Raw genomic sequence first — 18,064 nt, 5'->3', positions numbered from 1 at the left:
TTGATTCCCTTACAGGTATCCGGCCATCTTGAAACTTAGTCATTTTAAACTTAATTCTTAGATTGTTCATGTTTTCAGAATGACTATGCTTAGAATCATAGTAGAGTATTGATTTCAGAAGATATAATTTTCATATTGTGTGTTCTAACCTTTTTCTTACTACAGGTCTCCTTCCCAGCTGTTTCCCTTCCTAATCCCCTCTTCCCCACTTGAACTCTCTTAGCCTCTGTGATTTATCTATCAGAGTCTTGGAGCTGTTCAGTGGTGGACGTGTTGGGAACGTGCGCAGACCCTGACCGAGGATCTGGTGACTCTGACAGTTAACCAGGCGTGGTATGTCAAATACTGTTCAACAGATTGATTCAACCGTTCAGTTTGGCCGTTTGTAGGAGGATGGTAACAAGGAACATACAAACATCTGTATATAGTTCTTTACACAAGGCAAACAGTCATTTTTAATTTGAGATCCACTGTCAGTGATCGGAAACTGTGGCACACTATGTAAATGAATGTGTTGTGCAAAAATCTGAGCTAACTCTTTAGAGGTAAACAATCCAAGCAAGACTAGTAAATGATCCATGTTAGTCAAATGGTCTACAACCACTGAATTCAAAGTGGAACTTTGGCTTTCGGGCAATTCTACAATAAAACCCACTAACATAATGAGGCAGACCAGATAAATATCTCAGCAACGTCATTGGATTACTTAGTGAACTTATTCAAAGGACAGAATGAACATGTTTTTATATAATTCTTAACATCAATGAACATACCTGACCACCAAAGAAACTCCTTACTGTTAGTCTTAGCTATTCCATGGTGTCCAGCCAATTTTGAATCAGAAAGTCAATTTATAGCCTGCTACTTTAACTGAACTGAAGGTAGGTTTATGAATTTTCCTTAATACAATAAGCCATCTATTTGATGTTTATCTTCTTTAAGAAAGTCTTCTTATCTGTCCACTAACTTTTTGTACATACTTTTGTCAAAAATGAATCTACATTAATTGAAGCAATAGAATGACCCTGCGAAGATGTTTAGGAAGAAATAATGCTGGATCCTCTATGAATTGATTTTCACCTCCAGTAACACCTTAAGTCTTGATCTGTAAGTTTTTCACAAATTCACAGAAAAGAAAAATATCCAACTGAGTTGCCTAGGAGTATGTGCTCTAGCTGGCATCAGGTTTAACAAATATTAGCCCCCTCTGTGTAATAATATGATTGTGAAGCCAATAAACCAGCTTAAAATGTAGATACCAATCACTGTTCTTCACCTGTATTATAAGCCCTCTTGAGCTGAAGGCACGTATAGACAGGAACGGGGGCTAGAAGATGGTAGTATAGCTTAATAGTGGGACATCCCTGTTGCCAGTGAAAACCGTTGGGTGGCAGAAAGATCCTTGCTCCAGGTCCCAGCATGGACAAAGACAAATAACTTTGGCCCCTGCCTGTACCTCTCCCTTCCCTCCTACACCCACTGTAAAGCAGGAGCTGTGAACTTTGGTAGGCAAGAGGGAGAGGCAATAACTGGGGCAGGAATGGTGGTGGGGGGATATGCAGGTTGGTAGGATACTAGCACAGACTTACTGCATACCAAAGATACCCTATGAGTGCATATAGGAAGATACTTTCAAAAGTAACTTATTGCCCACTCAACAGACATGAAATATTATTTGACCTCACATGTTAGCTCACAAAGTAACTCATATGATAAAAGACGGCTGCCTCTCTCTGCTCCCCCGGCTCTGGTTGTAATTGCCATTTAGTCACAAGTGAGTCTATCCTCCTCTTCTTTACCAGAGCAAACTACCCCGCATCTCTTTCTCCCATCCAAGCGTGCTCAGCTCCTGCTTCCCTATCCAAGAGAGAAGCAATGAGGTATCCATTAGCAAGACAGAGGCAGTCATTATAGCTTTCATAAAAGCACTACTTATACCTTCAATTGAGCTTCTGGGTGCAATGGATAATATTTACTGCAAGGACAGCACATGTCAGTGATGGAAAAACCTGCTTTAAGCCATTCAGTTACAAGTGGCACTGCAGAGACCGAGGGAAACTTTTAGGCTACCCACGGGGGGGATAATTTATTAAATATGTCTCCATTAAAGAGCACAATGGTCTATCTAAATTTAGTGCAGCGTACCGCTGAATGCTGTCTGAGTGATGTCCTTACCTTTGTTATCAGCCTGAGCCAAATGAAAGAGCGAGTGCTTAACTCCGAGTACAACCCAGTGCAGTGGACAAGAAGGTTATGAAATGCGGATAACCTTATTACAGCGTAATGGTCTGCTCTTTTAAAGGCGTCCTCCTTCTTAAGGTAGACATTAGAAGTGCCACTGGTATGCTTTCAAAAGTAATTATTTTCAGACAAACAGCAGAAAAACGTGGGCCCACAACAAATTGTAGGCACATCCTTATCGAGAAGAATTTTAGTTTTCGAATCCAATAAATAACGAAAGGACAGTGGAGTGTACTGAGTTGGAAAATAGCAGCTTGTATTGTCAGAGATTGGCCCTAATAATTAGATTATATCCTCGAAATCAAAAGAGTGCATTCCAAAAATGAATACTAAAATGTTGCACTGTATTAAACTAGGCAAGCAACAGCCATGACTAGCAATGAGAGAAAATGTTAAAACAATACACATATATATATATATATATATATATATATAGTTCAAATTCATTTTCCATACCAACAAAGTGCAATTGGTTTCAATTAACCATTACCCAATTCTTTGCTGTTCAATAAGGTCTAGTTTTTCTGCCCTTCTAATAACCTCCAGGATGACTTCGATTTCGTCTTGTTCAAGGCTTTGTTTTTTGCGCTGCTTTTCTGTCTGGGACGTGTGGACCGACCACCCAGTCTGAAGTCTAGAACACAAAAAACACCAAATGGCGAAATTAAAACAGTTATTTAAATGTGCTTCAAACCTTAAAAAGTATTAAAGTCATGTCTGAAGAACATAGCTATCACCAGCCACATCAAATTAAATAATTTAAAATCATTCCCTGTAGATTGAACTTCAAACATTAAGGTGGTCATCTTGCTTTGTAGTCCTCCTAAAATAAAAATAAAAATTCCTGCAATTGATTCATACAGATCCGGATCGTTCATAGGACTGCAGGATAACGGCGGTTGAAGCCTTTAAAGTGCGTGTTTGTGGATGCCTGCAAAAAGAACGGACAACCACATCTTCATCTGGAACCGTATGAGATTCCTTCTCAACTGAGCTCTGAACTAAACAGCTTGCAAGCCAGTTTTTACCAGGATCTTCAATTCAGTTTTCAACCTGTGCTATTAGTCCTCCAACCCTAATCTTTGACTTGAACACACAGTGTTTCCTATTTGAAAACATTTGTGGTTTACATTTCACATTCCCAAAATATTACATACATTGCTATTTATACACGGATTCAGTGTAAAACATCCAATTTGTACACTTTGCCAACCCCTTTTTATAGTTTCACTTTTCTGATCCCCTATCAGTAACTATCTTTGGAAATATGTTCGCTTACTTTTTACTGCATTTGTGAAGTTTTCGTTTTGGCAGTTTGACAACATGTATACTTAATTAGGATCATTTACAATTCCACGTGGTTTGAAAGTCAATGAGTTGGTTCTTTATTTTTAGGCCTTACTCTAGTTTTCCACTGCCGTCTTTCTTACTTATTCTGACCATTCATCCATATTGTATTATTTTTGTCCCTCTGACTGTTTCGAATGAATCAATTCCAGTGCTACATATCAATATTGCATTGTTCCCCGCCTCGGGTTTTGATGTGGGACTAATGAGCATTGTTTGAGTGTTAATGTTATTATGGGTGCCACTGAGCTCTTCAGTGTGCCAATGACATCTTCCCAGAGGCTGGCAATTACTGGGCATTTCCATGTCATTTGTCTGTAGTTCATTTCTTGGTACATTTTCCTAAATACTACTAATGTTAAATATAATCTAATTATACATTCAGTATAAGCCTGAACTAAGCTGGACTGGGTAGTCTATGGGTTTCTTTAAATTGGACGTGTTGCATTCTGTGCCTGGAAAGGAGTACTCTATTCTATACAGGGAGTGCAGAATTATTAGGCAAGTTGCATTTTTGAGGATTAATTTTATTATTGAACAACAACCATGTTCTCAATGAACCCAAAAAACTCATTAATATCAAAGCTGAATATTTTTGGAAGTAGTTTTTAGTTTGTTTTTAGTTTTAGCTATGTTAGGGGGATATCTGTGTGTGCAGGTGACTATTACTGTGCATAATTATTAGGCAACTTAACAAAAAACAAATATATACCCATTTCAATTATTAATTATTACCAGTGAAACCAATATAACATCTCAACATTCACAAATATACATTTCTGACATTCAAAAACAAATCAAAAACAAATCAGTGACCAATATAGACACCTTTCTTTGCAAGTACACTCAAAAGCCTGCCATCCATGGATTCTGTCAGTGTTTTGATCTGTTCACCATCAACATTGCGTGCAGCAGCAACCACAGCCTCCCAGACACTGTTCAGAGAGGTGTACTGTTTTCCCTCCTTGTAAATCTCACATTTGATGATGGACCACAGGTTCTCAGTGGGGTTCAGATCAGGTGAACAAGGAGGCCTTGTCATTAGATTTCCTTCTTTTATACCCTTTCTTGCCAGCCACGCTGTGGAGTACTTGGACGCGTGTGATGGAGCATTGTCCTGCATGAAAATCATGTTTTTCTTGAAGGATGCAGACTTCTTCCTGTACCACTGCTTGAAGAAGGTGTCTTCCAGGAACTGGCAGTAGGACTGGGAGTTGAGCTTGACTCCATCCTCAACCCGAAAAGGCCCCACAAGCTCATCTTTGATGATACCAGCCCAAACCAGTACTCCACCTCCACCTTGCTGGCGTCTGAGTCGGACTGGAGCTCTCTGCCCTTTACCAATCCAGCCACGGGCCCATCCATCTGGCCCATCAAGACTCACTCTCATTTCATCAGTCCATAAAACCTTAGAAAAATCAGTCTTGAGATATTTCTTGGCCCAGTCTTGACGTTTCAGCTTGTGTGTCTTGTTCAGTGGTGGTCGTCTTTCAGCCTTTCTTACCATGGCCATGTCTCTGAGTATTGCACACCTTGTGCTTTTGGGCACTCCAGTGATGTTGCAGCTCTGAAATATGGCCAAACTGGTGGCAAGTGGCATCGTGGCAGCTGCACGCTTGACTTTTCTCAGTTCATGGGCAGTTATTTTGCGCCTTGGTTTTTCCACACGCTTCTTGCGACCCTGTTGACTATTTTGAATGAAACGCTTGATTGTTCGATGATCACGCTTCAGAAGCTTTGCAATTTTAAGAGTGCTGCATCCCTCTGCATGATATCTCACTATTTTTGACTTTTCTGAGCCTGTCAAGTCCTTCTTTTGACCCATTTTGCCAAAGGAAAGGAAGTTGCCTAATAATTATGCACACCTGATATAGGGTGTTGATGTCATTAGACCACACCCCTTCTCATTACAGAGATGCACATCACCTAATATACTTAATTGGTAGTAGGCTTTCGAGCCTATACAGCTTGGAGTAAGACAACATGCATAAAGAGGATGATGTGGTCAAAATACTCATTTGCCTAATAATTCTGCACTCCCTGTATTTCACTTATTTTCAGCTCATGGCTTGGGTGCTTTGTACAGACTGCCTGAAATAGTGTCAGTGTTAGTTAATGTATTTGATTCAGAGGGCCCTTCAGGTAACACCCTCCCTCCCACCAACACCCCCTGTAATAGCGTGGCCAGTCTAGCATAGAGTAAGTCATAAAGTGCAATCCAATTTTCAGATATAGCTTCAGAGCGAATCTCTCCGAATTTCTTCCCTGTAGCGGGCATTCTTACAAAAATGGAGGCTTTATTATTACTGGTTTAGCGAGCCAGTCCCATATTTGTATCAATATTATGATAAAGCAGGGAGTACATTTGGTCTAATTGCTGTGTTATCACTTTTATTTCAAGTCAGAGTTACTCTAGACATCCCCTCAGTAACCCTCGCTTACATCTTGCCGACCTGTATGGGAAGTGCTATAGCGTGCGTCCAGATAATATGCTTCCATAAATGTTTCCCCCAATCCCGCTTTGTCACATGGCGGTGGTATTGGTTTAAGTTTAATTCTGGGCCTTTTACCAACGCTAATTCATGATCTGAACCCACTGTTGACCAATCTGATGCAGTACCTACAGAAACACCTGTAAAATGAAAAGGTATAAAGGCTGACTTGTAGACCAGAGGATAAACAGAAAAGCACAGGAAGCATCTGTCATTTTTTATCATTTTCACTTACTTGGCTCGGAGAGCGAGTTGGCGATCATTGGGACATACCCACTGATCAGCACCACTGCCAAATATCGTATCAGTCATGGTGATTAGTCTGCAAGAGAAAAAAAACAAATATCACTTTAAAGAAAAAATACTCATTGCTCTTCTCATAGTTGCACCAAGATGCTTGGGAGAATCACAACTCTCTGTGGCAGAATCACAATTCCCCAGGGTCCCTCAAAACTCCCCCCTTTTAAGTGAACTTCAGGAATTCCCTTGGTAACAAGGGAACTTATTACTGTGTGAATTACTCAACAAACTATTGCTCCTCTCTCTATCAAACACCCTCATTCCCCATTATCCACCTTCACATTAGATGACACGTCACACTTACTACATACTCCACATTAAGTACCAGATTCCACCTTTGCCACACTACTTTTACTCTGTCACTCTTCACTACCAACTCCAACCGCATGTTTTAAAACCTTAACTATGGTTAGTGGGGTAAAGTTGTTAAGAACCACTTTTGGAAGGTATCTGCTGCCTTATTCTAAATGTCCCCCACCGCAAAGTTTACATCCTTGCCAATCTTTCAATCATCATATCTAGCTTTTAATTTGCATGTCTTTCACTTTTTGACCTACCTTTAGTACATTGGGAACCTTATGCTCCACACCACTTTTCTGTAAAACCCAATCAGGAACTAATTCACTCAAACGATGTCTACCCCTTAACAGTATGAATGGTATAACTGCTGTGTTCGAGTGAGGAGTACTGTGATAACTCCACAGCCTTTTGGCAACTGCCATCTGGATATCCTGACCCAAAGAAATTGCCAAGTAAATAGTGTCCTTTATTATGCAGTTTACCCTCTCCACCACGCCAGTAACTTGAGGACTGTAAAGTCCCACCGTTAAATATTTAACACCCAGTGATGAGAGGAATGAGCCCGTCATCTGAGATTTGAGCTGTACACCAGTGTTTCCAAACTGTGGGTTGCGAGCCAATTTTTGGTGGGTCGCGAAAGTCAAAACAATAAATAAGGATGCCTTTAAATTCTGTATTTATCTTGTCACATTTTCTGCGCATTAACAACGATCAAATGTTCAGCTACGTCTTCAGATAAATTGCTGCTTATGTGTTTTTAACATTGGGATTGGTGTTTACAAACTCCTATTAATTAGCAGTCAGAGTAAGAAAAGTAAAGTGAATTACGTGACAATCTTGCTGAGATACAAGGAGTGTGAAAGGAAATGCTACAGGATATAATTTGTTTGTAACACACATCAAAACGTAAATATCAATAAATGAACTGTACACTTTCAGCAGTTAGGACAGCTAAAATGAAGCATTTTTTTGCAATTCTGAAGTGTGATGGAAACAAAGATTTTAATAAGATTAACACAAATCAAGACACTTGTTGATTCACAAATGATAATTGTTCACTGAAACACAATTTCCACACATTATAATTTGTGCGAAAAATAGCTTCATTAGTAAAACTGTATGTCTGTGCAAAAGTAGCAGCCATGTCAATGGTATGAGAAATTTTCTGACTAGGATGTGAGCTCTGGGCAAGCAGCAACCACAATCCTTTTCAGCATAAGGCACAAGCAAAATGCCAGATTAACCAGTGCTCAACCCCTTGGTAGCTTGGCACAAAGCAGTGAGTCTTAACTCAGAAGCAATGTGTGAACAATTCAAACAGTAAAACAGTGAAAACACCACTCAAAAAGGTTCCCACTCCAGGTTTAACAAATACAGCTTAATTTAATAAAAAAACAAGATAAAAAAAGTCCAAGTCCAATTCCAATCCAACAAAGTCACAAGTTCAGACCGACTGCAGTGGAGTGCGGGCCAGCTACAGGAACCCAGTAAGGCCCCCTGAACAAAAGTACCCTCGATCCTGCTTTGCGGAGTGTTGCGTAGAATCCGTGTTGACGATGCATTGTGCAGCCAAAGCATTGTGTTGGTTCTGAGATGCAGTGAGGCTGTGGGGCGAGTGCCTGCGTCGTCATCGAGGATGCTGTCAATGGGGCTTGCGGTGAAGTCCAGCATAGAGGATGCAGCACTCAGTCAGGGCGATGCGTCGGTTCTGAAGAGCTGTGAGGCTGCAATGTGGAGTTCGGAGTCATCGTCAAGGCTGCCGTTGAGGAGAGATGTGAGTGCCTGCAGCGAGAATATGTAACGCAGTGGTGGTTCTGAAGAGGTCACGGCAGCGATGCAGGTCTTTGTGACAGGTCCAATCCATGCAGCAGTGGAGATGTGTCGGTTTTGCTCAGGGCTGTGCCGTGCAAAAGAGGAGATGCACCAATTTTTCTGGGTCCACAGAGGCTTGTAAAGCACTTTATGTCGACTTCCAAGGGCCCAGGACTGGGGTGGCACCACTTGGGGGCATAGACTCACAAATGGACGAGTCAAGGGGCAGATGCAAGGTTGTTGGAAGCCTGATATGTCCCTGAGGTTTCAGATTAGGAGGCCAGTCAACTAGCCATTGGAGTGACTCTGGGTATAAGAGATGTAGGTTCAGTCCTTCTCACCCAGGCAAGAGGGCAGCAGGTCAGCACAGAAAAGCAGGAATCCAGTAGAATGCAGTCTAGCAGAGTGGGAGTCCTGTAGCTGTACAGCACTCCTTCCTGGCAGAGTATCCACAGGTCTAGAAGTGTACTGAAGTGGTGGTGCCTTTGGTCCACTACTTATACCTAGTTATGTCTTTGAAGTGGGAGAGAAGTTTCTAGAAGTTTACCTTTGAAGTCGCCAGGCATCCTGCCTTCTCGCTCTGGCTCCAGACTAACTACAGAGGGTATGCAGCCCTTTGTGTGGATGCAGGATGCAGCCTATCCAGGTGTAAGTGGGGCTGTGTCCAGCATTTCCCTCCTAACCTGCCAGTGAAGGCCCATCCAGGCATACCTAGCTTCCCTATTGTGTGTGGCTGTTTAGGAGGAATACACAAAGCTCAACTGTCAGCAAGCCATAAGACCAGAGGCAGGCCTCAAGCACTAAATGGCTAAAGCAAGAAAATGCCAACTTTCTAAACGTGGCATTTTAGAATTGTAATTTAAAATCGGACTTCACTATGAGTTAGGATTTTAAATAATGATTACAGAGAGATCAAACGTGAACTGTTTATCTCTTTCTGTTTGGAAATTACACTTAGAAAATGCAATAAGTCGACTCCAATGTTATCCTATGGGAGAGATAGATCTTACAGTAGTGAAAAATGAATTTGAGAGTTTTTCACTACCCGGACATGTAAAACATACTTGTACAATTTTTTTCATACGTTGCACCCTGCACTCTGGGCTATCCAGGACATATCCTAGGGGTGACATAAAGGTATTAATAAAAAGGAAGGTTAGGGTCTGGCACAAAGTTTATTTTGCCAAGTTGAAATGGCTGTTTAAAACTGCTCTGACAGGCTCTGCGAAGGCAGGCCTGAGACATGTTTAAGGAGCTACTTAATTGGGTTGCACAATGAGTGCTGCAAGCCCACTAGTAGAATTTAATTTACAGGCTATGAGTACATGTTGTACCACTTTACTAGGGACATATAAGTAAATTCAATATGCCAATTGGGAATAAGCCAATATTACTATGTTTAGAGGAGAGAGTACAAGCACATTAGCACTGGTTAGCAGTGGTAAATTGCACATAGAGTCCTAAGGCCATCAAAAACGAAGTCAGTGAAAATGGAAGAGGAAGACAAAAAGTTGGGGAGGAAGACGACCCTAAGCCTGACAAGTCTAAAAAATGAAAAATGCACTGTCTGTAAACTACAGTGTGGTACCATACAATGCTTTAGTTACTTTAAAAAATAAAATCACCTTCCTCATGTCCATTTAAGCTAGGTGGGTTGTGAAAGTTTTTTTGTTAAAAAAAGTGGGTAATGGTTCTAAAACATTTGGGAAGTACTGCTGTACACCATTATCCATGACTAAAATCTTTGGAATACCTTCCCTACTGAAGAAATGTATAATAATATCAATAGTGATTTTGGTATTGGGTTCTCTAAGCAATTTGTGACAAACCCAACTGGAGTGCTAATCTACCACAACCAGAGCATACTTCATATTTTCATTGCGAAAATATTTGGGGCAAATAAAATCCATCCTTATCTTTTCCCATGGTGACTTTGGAAACTCCATAAGAGACAAAGGTATATTATGGGTATGAAGGGATTTGTCAGACATCTTTCTTCCATCACACCCACTAATTAATGTTGCCACCTGAGCATCCTTTTCCAGCCATCAGTAATACAACTGGAACCGTTTTCTTTTTTTAAGAACCAGTCAATCCCACCTGTCTTTGATGGGAAAATGTTACCACTCAACTTCTCAGGTCTGTTGGTGGAATTAGTATCAATTTGCCTTTGAATGGGCAATTCAGCTTTAATCTTATGAAACAACTTGAATCCACTACTTAATGCATTGAGTTTTTGCCAACTGTGTGCATCACTACTGGCCATTTCCTCCCACTCTTGTTGCGAAACTATTCTGCAAACACTGCACTATCAAGAACGCCTACAACACAGTCCACCACATTAGGAAATTTGAAGTGGGACAGCGTGAAAGAAAATCCGTTTTAGAATTCTTTCCTCCTGGGATGTGCCCCCTCTGAAATTAAGCTCATGCATTTTAGACAGTAATCTAGCCAGTCTAGAACTAGTCTCACTGAAGTTGACATCATTTAATAAGTACATTAAAGCTTTATATTCAGTGATTAATGACATCTCTCTATCCAACAGATATGTCAAAAAGTGATAGGTTGCCTAAGCACAGGCTTTTGCCTCTCCATTATGCTATAATTCTTTTCAGCACAAAAGAGACGTCTTAAAGCAAAAGTTACTGTGTTCTCTCTACCTTCCAGCGGTTGGTTTAGTAGGGCTTGACTGTTACTATGGACTTGGAAATGTTACTAAAGGCTTGAAGGGGAGGGGGATCTATGATCATCTTTTTCAACAAGTTAAATGCTTCTGTTTCTTCTTTCCCCCAAGAGTACACCACTCCTCACCAGGTTTTCTCAGGGGCTCCATGTGAAGAGCAAAGTTTAGAACAAACCTTGAATAATATTCACAAAGACCAAGAAATTATTTTAACTGGCTTTTGTCTTCAGGTGAAAGCATGCCCTTTATTGCTTCCAACACATCTGCTTTTGGTCTTACACCCTGTCCCAATATGTGATGAACCAAGTATTGCACCTCCTTAAGAATGAATTGACACTTTTCCATCTTAAAAGGGATACCATGCTTTCCTAATAAGCTTAGCATTCTGTCACAAGTGTAAATATGTGCCCTTTGCTGTGTCAGTATAAAATAATGTCTTGTTGATATGCCAGTACATTGGTTTGCTCCCAAATATTTGGTACAATACATTCTAAAAAACAGATGAAGGCGAGGCCAGTCAAAACAGCATATGTAAGAAACAAAAGGCTCCAAATGGGGTGTTAAAGAGTTAAGGTACAGGACTTTTAACTCAGCTCAATCTTGTGATATGTAGCCCTTAGACCAAGGGTGAAAAACCTCTGTCCTCCTCTATTTGGGCTATCATCTCAGGGTTCCTAGGCAATGGGTAACAAACTACCAGAATGGGTCCATCCAGGGCCCTAAAGTCAACAAAAAGTCTAAATTCATTGACTTCTTTTTTGATTCCTAATACGTAACAGTATGTTGGACACCCTTTGTACTACAGGATAGCCCCATGCTTCAATATTATTTTGTGCTCATAACCTTTGATTAACCCCAATTTATCTTCACAAATGGCTTTGAGATTACCTTGCAAGCACTCAATTGAACAAATCTGCCTATCAACAACCTCAACAAGAGAAATAGGACGATCTGTCCACGTTCTAAGTATCATCCCAAAACCTACCTGGTCCCTCCACCCTAAGATATTATAGCCACTCTCTGCAACATACTTTCCTTTGAATCAGCCTCTTCTTATATACCATATATACATAACCCAACATGTCTATCTCAAACACCCTAATTACATCAGTGCGTATGTTGGACAGATTCAATATGAAAAGACCACACTCCTTCAAATACAGGTTAAACATAGTTTATCTATGATAATAGTGATTGGAGACCCTGAATCCATCATAACATCAACTTTCACATCTCCCATCCTTACATCATAGACTGAGACACCTTTCTTCCAAGATTTTGTCCAGTGTCTACCATTTTTATAGAGAGAACGACCCTGTTGCTTGCATGGTTCACATTTTCTTTTTATAAACTTGATGTCTATTTGCCACTTTTTGAGAATTCTTGCATGCTTTGGCGAAGTGTCTAACCTTTCTGCATTTCATGTACGTTTCACCCAAAGAAGGCCACATATTTTCCATTTGCCAAATGAGTTTTTGATCCACAACTGTAGCAAGTTTCTTGTAAATTCAAAAAAAAATTCTAATTTCCTCTCATTTGCATAGGTTTGGCTTGGAAAATATTGGGGGTCATTACAACATTGGCGGTAAAAGGCGCTTACCGTCGTGCAGAAGACCGACAATACACCGCCGCGGCTGCGGAATTCCGCCACAGCTATTATGCCACACAGCTCTGAATCCACCGAAATTCAGACACCCACACAACTCCGCCACACCAAAGGTCAGTGATAAACTGGCGAAAACAAAACTTCCACCTCCATGCCAACAGAAACACGCCCATGCTATTACGACCCACGAATCCACGTGGCGGTCTTTCAACCGCGGTATTCCATTGGCGGTACACATCGCCGCGCTCAAAATACACACACATTTCCAAAACACCGCCACATTGGACAATTCAAAATACACACACCTGATACACATACACACAACACTCCCACACACCCAATACTATATAAAACTCACACCCACATCACCCGCAAACCCCTACGACCGAAAAATCACGAACGAAGGCCGAAGAGAGAGAGCACAGAATAGACAACCCCATCACACAGAGGCACACAACACCATCACCCACACAACATCCACGCACCAAACACCACACACCAGTACACATTACCACACTCATCACCACATACACCACCCCACACATCACACACACCACCCCATGTCACGCCAAAGACACCCCCGCTTCTCCGAGGAGGAGCTCAGGGTCATGGTGGAGGAAATCATCCGGGTAGAGCCACAGCTATTTGGCTCACAGGTACAGCACACATCAATAGCCAGGAAGATGGAGCTATGGCGCAGAATAGTGGACAGGGTCAACGCCGTGGGACAGCACCCAAGAAATAGGGAGGACATCAGGAAGAAGTGGAACGACCTACGGGGGAAGGTGCGTTCAACGGTCTCCAGGCACAACATCGCGGTGCAGCGGACTGGCGGCGGACCCCCACCTCCTCCCCCACAACTAACAACATGGGAGGAGCAAGTCTTGACCATCATGCATCCAGAGGGCCTCGGAGGAGTCGGTGGAGGATGGAACACTGGTAAGTCAAATCTTAACTATCATATCCCCCACCCTACCTGCATGCTCTCACACACCCCCACCCTCACTCCCTCCCCTATCACTCCAACTCCTCACTAATGTACTAATAACACAAACCACACATCCCAACACCAAGCCCTGCATGACACAACTAAGCATGGTCACCCCTCACTAAAGCATGCTCACTGCACATACCCAGAACAACCCCCTAACCATCATCACACAAGCCCCCACACAGGAATGCTTGCACTTGGGTACACAGACACCCACCCATTGCACACCATCACACACACATGCAATAATCATGCTCTTATGCCCCTGCAGGAACCCGAAGGACTGTCACCACACCAGAGGGTCCAGACAACACCACTCCACCCTCAGAAGAGGCCCACAGTAACGATAGCAGCTCTGCCCTACTGGATCCTGATGACCAGCCCGGACCATCGTGGGCCTTGGGACAGTCGGTTTCCCTTGCACAGGCACAGCCCAACACTGACCTTCCACCCTCTGGTAACACCAGCACCGCACCCACCCAGTGGGCCCAAACCTCCCTACCCAGGACAGGTCAATCAGCGGTGTGTCCACCACTACAGGGAACCCAGGATAACCCACCACCCCAACAACAACAGGGACCTGGGGGAAGTGGTAGTGGGCACACAGTCCAGGGGACGGAGGCACAGGAACACAGGGGAACTGGGAGGGCTGATGTGCGACAGGGGGTGGACAGGTCAAGGGAACCCACTCTCCACGAGGCCCTCTCCTCCATCATGGGAGCCTACCACCACTCCAGGAGACAATGGCGACGGTCCTGGCCAAGTTTCAGGAGACCCTGCGCCTGCAGGAGGAACAGTATTTGGGGTTCAGGGAGGAGCTCAGGACCATCAGCTCCGCCTTGGGCACCATCGTAGGGGTGCTGAAGGACATACAGAACACCATGAGGGACACCGTGGCACTCCAAGGGGCCCCTGACACTAGCCAGGACGATGAACTGCTCACAACCTCCGCCGGCGCTAGTGGACAGGACGCCCGCCACAGGACCAACACACCAGCACCCCACCCCCTGCAGATGGACAACCACCACGCAAGCGGTCCCTGAGATCCAGGAACAGGAGAGAGCAAGGTTGCAAGACCCCCGCCAGGAAATGAGACCACCCTGTTTGTCCTCCCACTGTACCACCTTGTTACCCTGTCCATACTTAAACTGCCCCAGCTCCACTTCCTATGCCCAGATGGGCAGTGCATCTGTGAGACTAATAGACTGGACTCTGCCATGGACATTCCTACGCCATCACCCATCCTCTTTTTACAACCCCCTCACATTTCTGAGCACTTCAATAAACACCCTTGAAACACAAAACAATCTTGAGTCAGTCTGTGATTTACTAATTATGTATTATCAATGACAGTGTCATAATGCGTTTCCCATTGTAAGGCTAACATACCTATGTCACACATCACAAGTCCTTGAAGGATGCAAGCAGATGACACGTTGGTAACCACACCTGTGAAACCGTAATGGAAAGGTACAACTCAGTTACCAAATAGTGTTTGAAATCGATAAACCGGATAGAGGTAGACGTGTGAAAGTTAATGTAATGTTAAACATGAAAATGTTCTCACCTGTGTGTCACTGGAAATATTGCTGTATGACTGACTCCCTGTTGTCGTTGTCTTCTTCCTCAGCTTCCTCCTCATCACTGTCCACAGGCTCCACAGCTGCAACAACACCGTCATCTGGATCATCCTCCTGCAGAAAAGGCACCTGGCGTCGCAAAGCCAAATTATGGAGCATGGAGCAGGTGACGATGATCTCGCACACCTTCTTCGGTGAGTAGAATAGGGATCCACCTGTCATATGGAGGCACCTGAACCTGGCCTTCAGGAGGCCGAAGGTGCGTTCGATCACCCTCCTAGTCCGCCCATGGGCCTCATTGTAGCGTTCCTCTGCCCTGGTCCTGGGATTCCTCACTGGGGTCAATAGCCAGGAAAGGTTGGGGTAACCAGAGTCCCCCAATAGCCATACACGGTGCCTCTGGAGTTGACCCATCATATCAGGGATGCTGCTATTTCGCAGGATGTAGGCGTCATGCACTGAGCCAGGGAACATAGCATTTACCTGCAAGATGTACTGGTCTGCCAAACATACCATCTGGACATTCATTGAATGATAACTCTTCCTGTTCCTATACACCTGTTCACTCCTGTGGGGGGGGACCAGAGCTACATGGGTCCCATCAATGGCACCTATGACGTTGGGGATATGTCCAAGGGCATAGAAGTCACCTTTCACTGTAGGCAAATCTGCCACCTCAGGGAAAATGATGTATCTCCGTACGTGTTTCAGCAGGGCAGACAGCACTCTGAACAACACGTTGGAAAACATAGGCTGGGACATCCCTGATGCCATGGCCACTGTTGTCTGAAAAGACCCACTTGCAAGGAAATGGAGCACTGACAGCACCTGCACGTCAGGGGGGATTCCAGTCGGATGGCGGATTAGTGACATCAGGTCTGGCTCCAACTGGGTACATAGTTCCTGGATTGTGGCACGGTCAAACCGGAAGGTGACGATGACATGTCGCTCTTCCATTGTCAACAGGTCCACCAGCGGTCGGTACACCGGAGGATTCCACCATCTTCTCAACTGTCCCAGCTGACGGTGCCTACGAAGGACAACAGCGAAGAATCAGTCATTATTCCTCCAGGTATGTACCCACAGTTACACACAAGACTACACCACTCACAGAACCCTTCCTCTATGTGTGTTGAGTGTAGGCCTAGCTATGTGTGACGCAGAGGTAAATGAAGCCATGTGGGCCCCTGAAATGGCGGCTGCCTGACCTCTAAACTGGGACAATGTGATTGTGGGGTAACTGCGCTGGCGTTGCACACCGTCGCGGTAGGCGGTCGTAGACTGCGGCACAATGCTGCATTGGTTAACTTTGGACTCTATGGGTCCCAGGAGCCAATGAACAGGTGCGCCGGCGGTGATGATGCGCACCGCCGCGGACATCACCGCTGCGGACCTCACCGCCATTTTCTATCTGTTCAATCACTAGATACCTGACCTTCGACAGGAGAGGACCTACACTGCAAGTGCTGCTGTGACCTCGGTCTGGAAGCGACGATGGCTGCTGCGTCTGGGGAAAGGGCCCCTGCCTTCACTGCACAGGAGTTGGAGAAACTGTAGACGGGGTCCTCCCCCAGTACACGCTACTCTACGGTCCTCCAGATCAACAGGTTAGTACACAGGGAGCACGTGGTATGGGCTAGGCCTGGGTGGAGAGGGCTGGTTGGAAGAGGGAAGGGGGCAGAGTTCATAGTACATTAATGCATGGGAATGAATGGGCCACATGGCCAGAGTAGGGAGGGGGCCACTCACAACGACGGTGCAGTTGTTAATGACTGTTCCTCTTTCCTTGTGCATGTCATGTAGGTCAGCGCCCACCAGAAGAGGGACATTTGGCATGCCATCGCCAAGGAGGTCCGGACCCTGGGGGCCCACCAGAGACGGGGCACCCACTGCCATAAGAGATGGGAGGACATTCGCCGCTGCAGCAAGAAGACGGCGGAGGCTCAGCTGGGGATGGCCTCCCAATGTGGGAGGGGTGCCCGTCGCACTATGACCCCCCTGATGTTCCGGATCCTGGCGGTGGCCTACCCGGAGTTGGATGGGTGCTTGAGGGCATCACAGCAGACACAAGGGGTGAGTATAATCTCATTCTGCTGACTTTGCGCACAGTGGAGGTGTCTGGGTGGGGGAGGTGGGCTGTGGGTGTCCCTAGGCTAGGGCGAGTTCGGTAGGCAAGGCCCCTCCGTAATGTTGGCCATGTGGCACTCTACCCCACCTCAGCAGAGTGCCAAGTCGAGGTATAGCTGCCCCTGTGGCATCCATGTGCGCAGATGTCTACCATTGCCATGTAGGCCATATCCCAGGAATTGCATGTGCAGTGGCCAGGAGCATGGCGTAATGCAGGGGGCTGCTGTGTCTGTCTTGTCCGCCAACGGTAGCGGTATGCCATGCACTAAAACTCTCTTTCTTCTGTCTCCCCCCCTTTTTCTGCTCTCCCTGTCCTTTTGTACATCAGCATCATCAGGCGGAGGTACAGTGGCACCGGAGCACGAGGGAGCTGCATCCCACATGGCCATGGAGGGCCACACCACGGACTCTGAATGCACCAGTGGGACGGAGGGCGAGGGGAGCTTCAAGTCGGCCACCGGATCACCAAGTAGCGACACGGACTCGTCCGCCGATGGGGGCTCCCTTGTGGTGGCGGCACCATCTGTGCCCCCCACTTCTACAGGTACAGCCGCCACCTCCCCTACCAGCACCGCCCTCCCAGCA

At 44.7% G+C, this 18,064-nt stretch overlaps 1 protein-coding gene across 9 annotated transcripts in view; it reads right to left on the bottom strand.

The window, feature by feature from the left end:
- Positions 1 to 18,064, bottom strand: part of RPH3AL (rabphilin 3A like (without C2 domains)) — a 920,330-nt gene that overhangs the window by 562,012 nt on the left and 340,254 nt on the right. For all 9 annotated transcript variants that reach the window (XM_069226390.1, XM_069226384.1, XM_069226389.1 and 6 more), the window contains 2 exons: positions 6,316 to 6,402; positions 2,732 to 2,875 (listed from right to left, as the gene is read on the bottom strand). In XM_069226390.1, the coding sequence (XP_069082491.1) occupies positions 2,732 to 2,875; positions 6,316 to 6,392 (221 nt within the window). In that variant the 5' untranslated portion in view covers positions 6,393 to 6,402. The remainder of the gene's footprint in view (positions 1 to 2,731; positions 2,876 to 6,315; positions 6,403 to 18,064) is intronic.

This window comes from Pleurodeles waltl, chromosome 3_1 (genome assembly GCF_031143425.1).
Source record: "Pleurodeles waltl isolate 20211129_DDA chromosome 3_1, aPleWal1.hap1.20221129, whole genome shotgun sequence".
Lineage (NCBI taxonomy): Eukaryota > Metazoa > Chordata > Amphibia > Caudata > Salamandridae > Pleurodeles > Pleurodeles waltl.
Note: the sequence above shows the minus strand (reverse complement) of the source record. Positions and strands in the feature narration are given on the sequence as shown.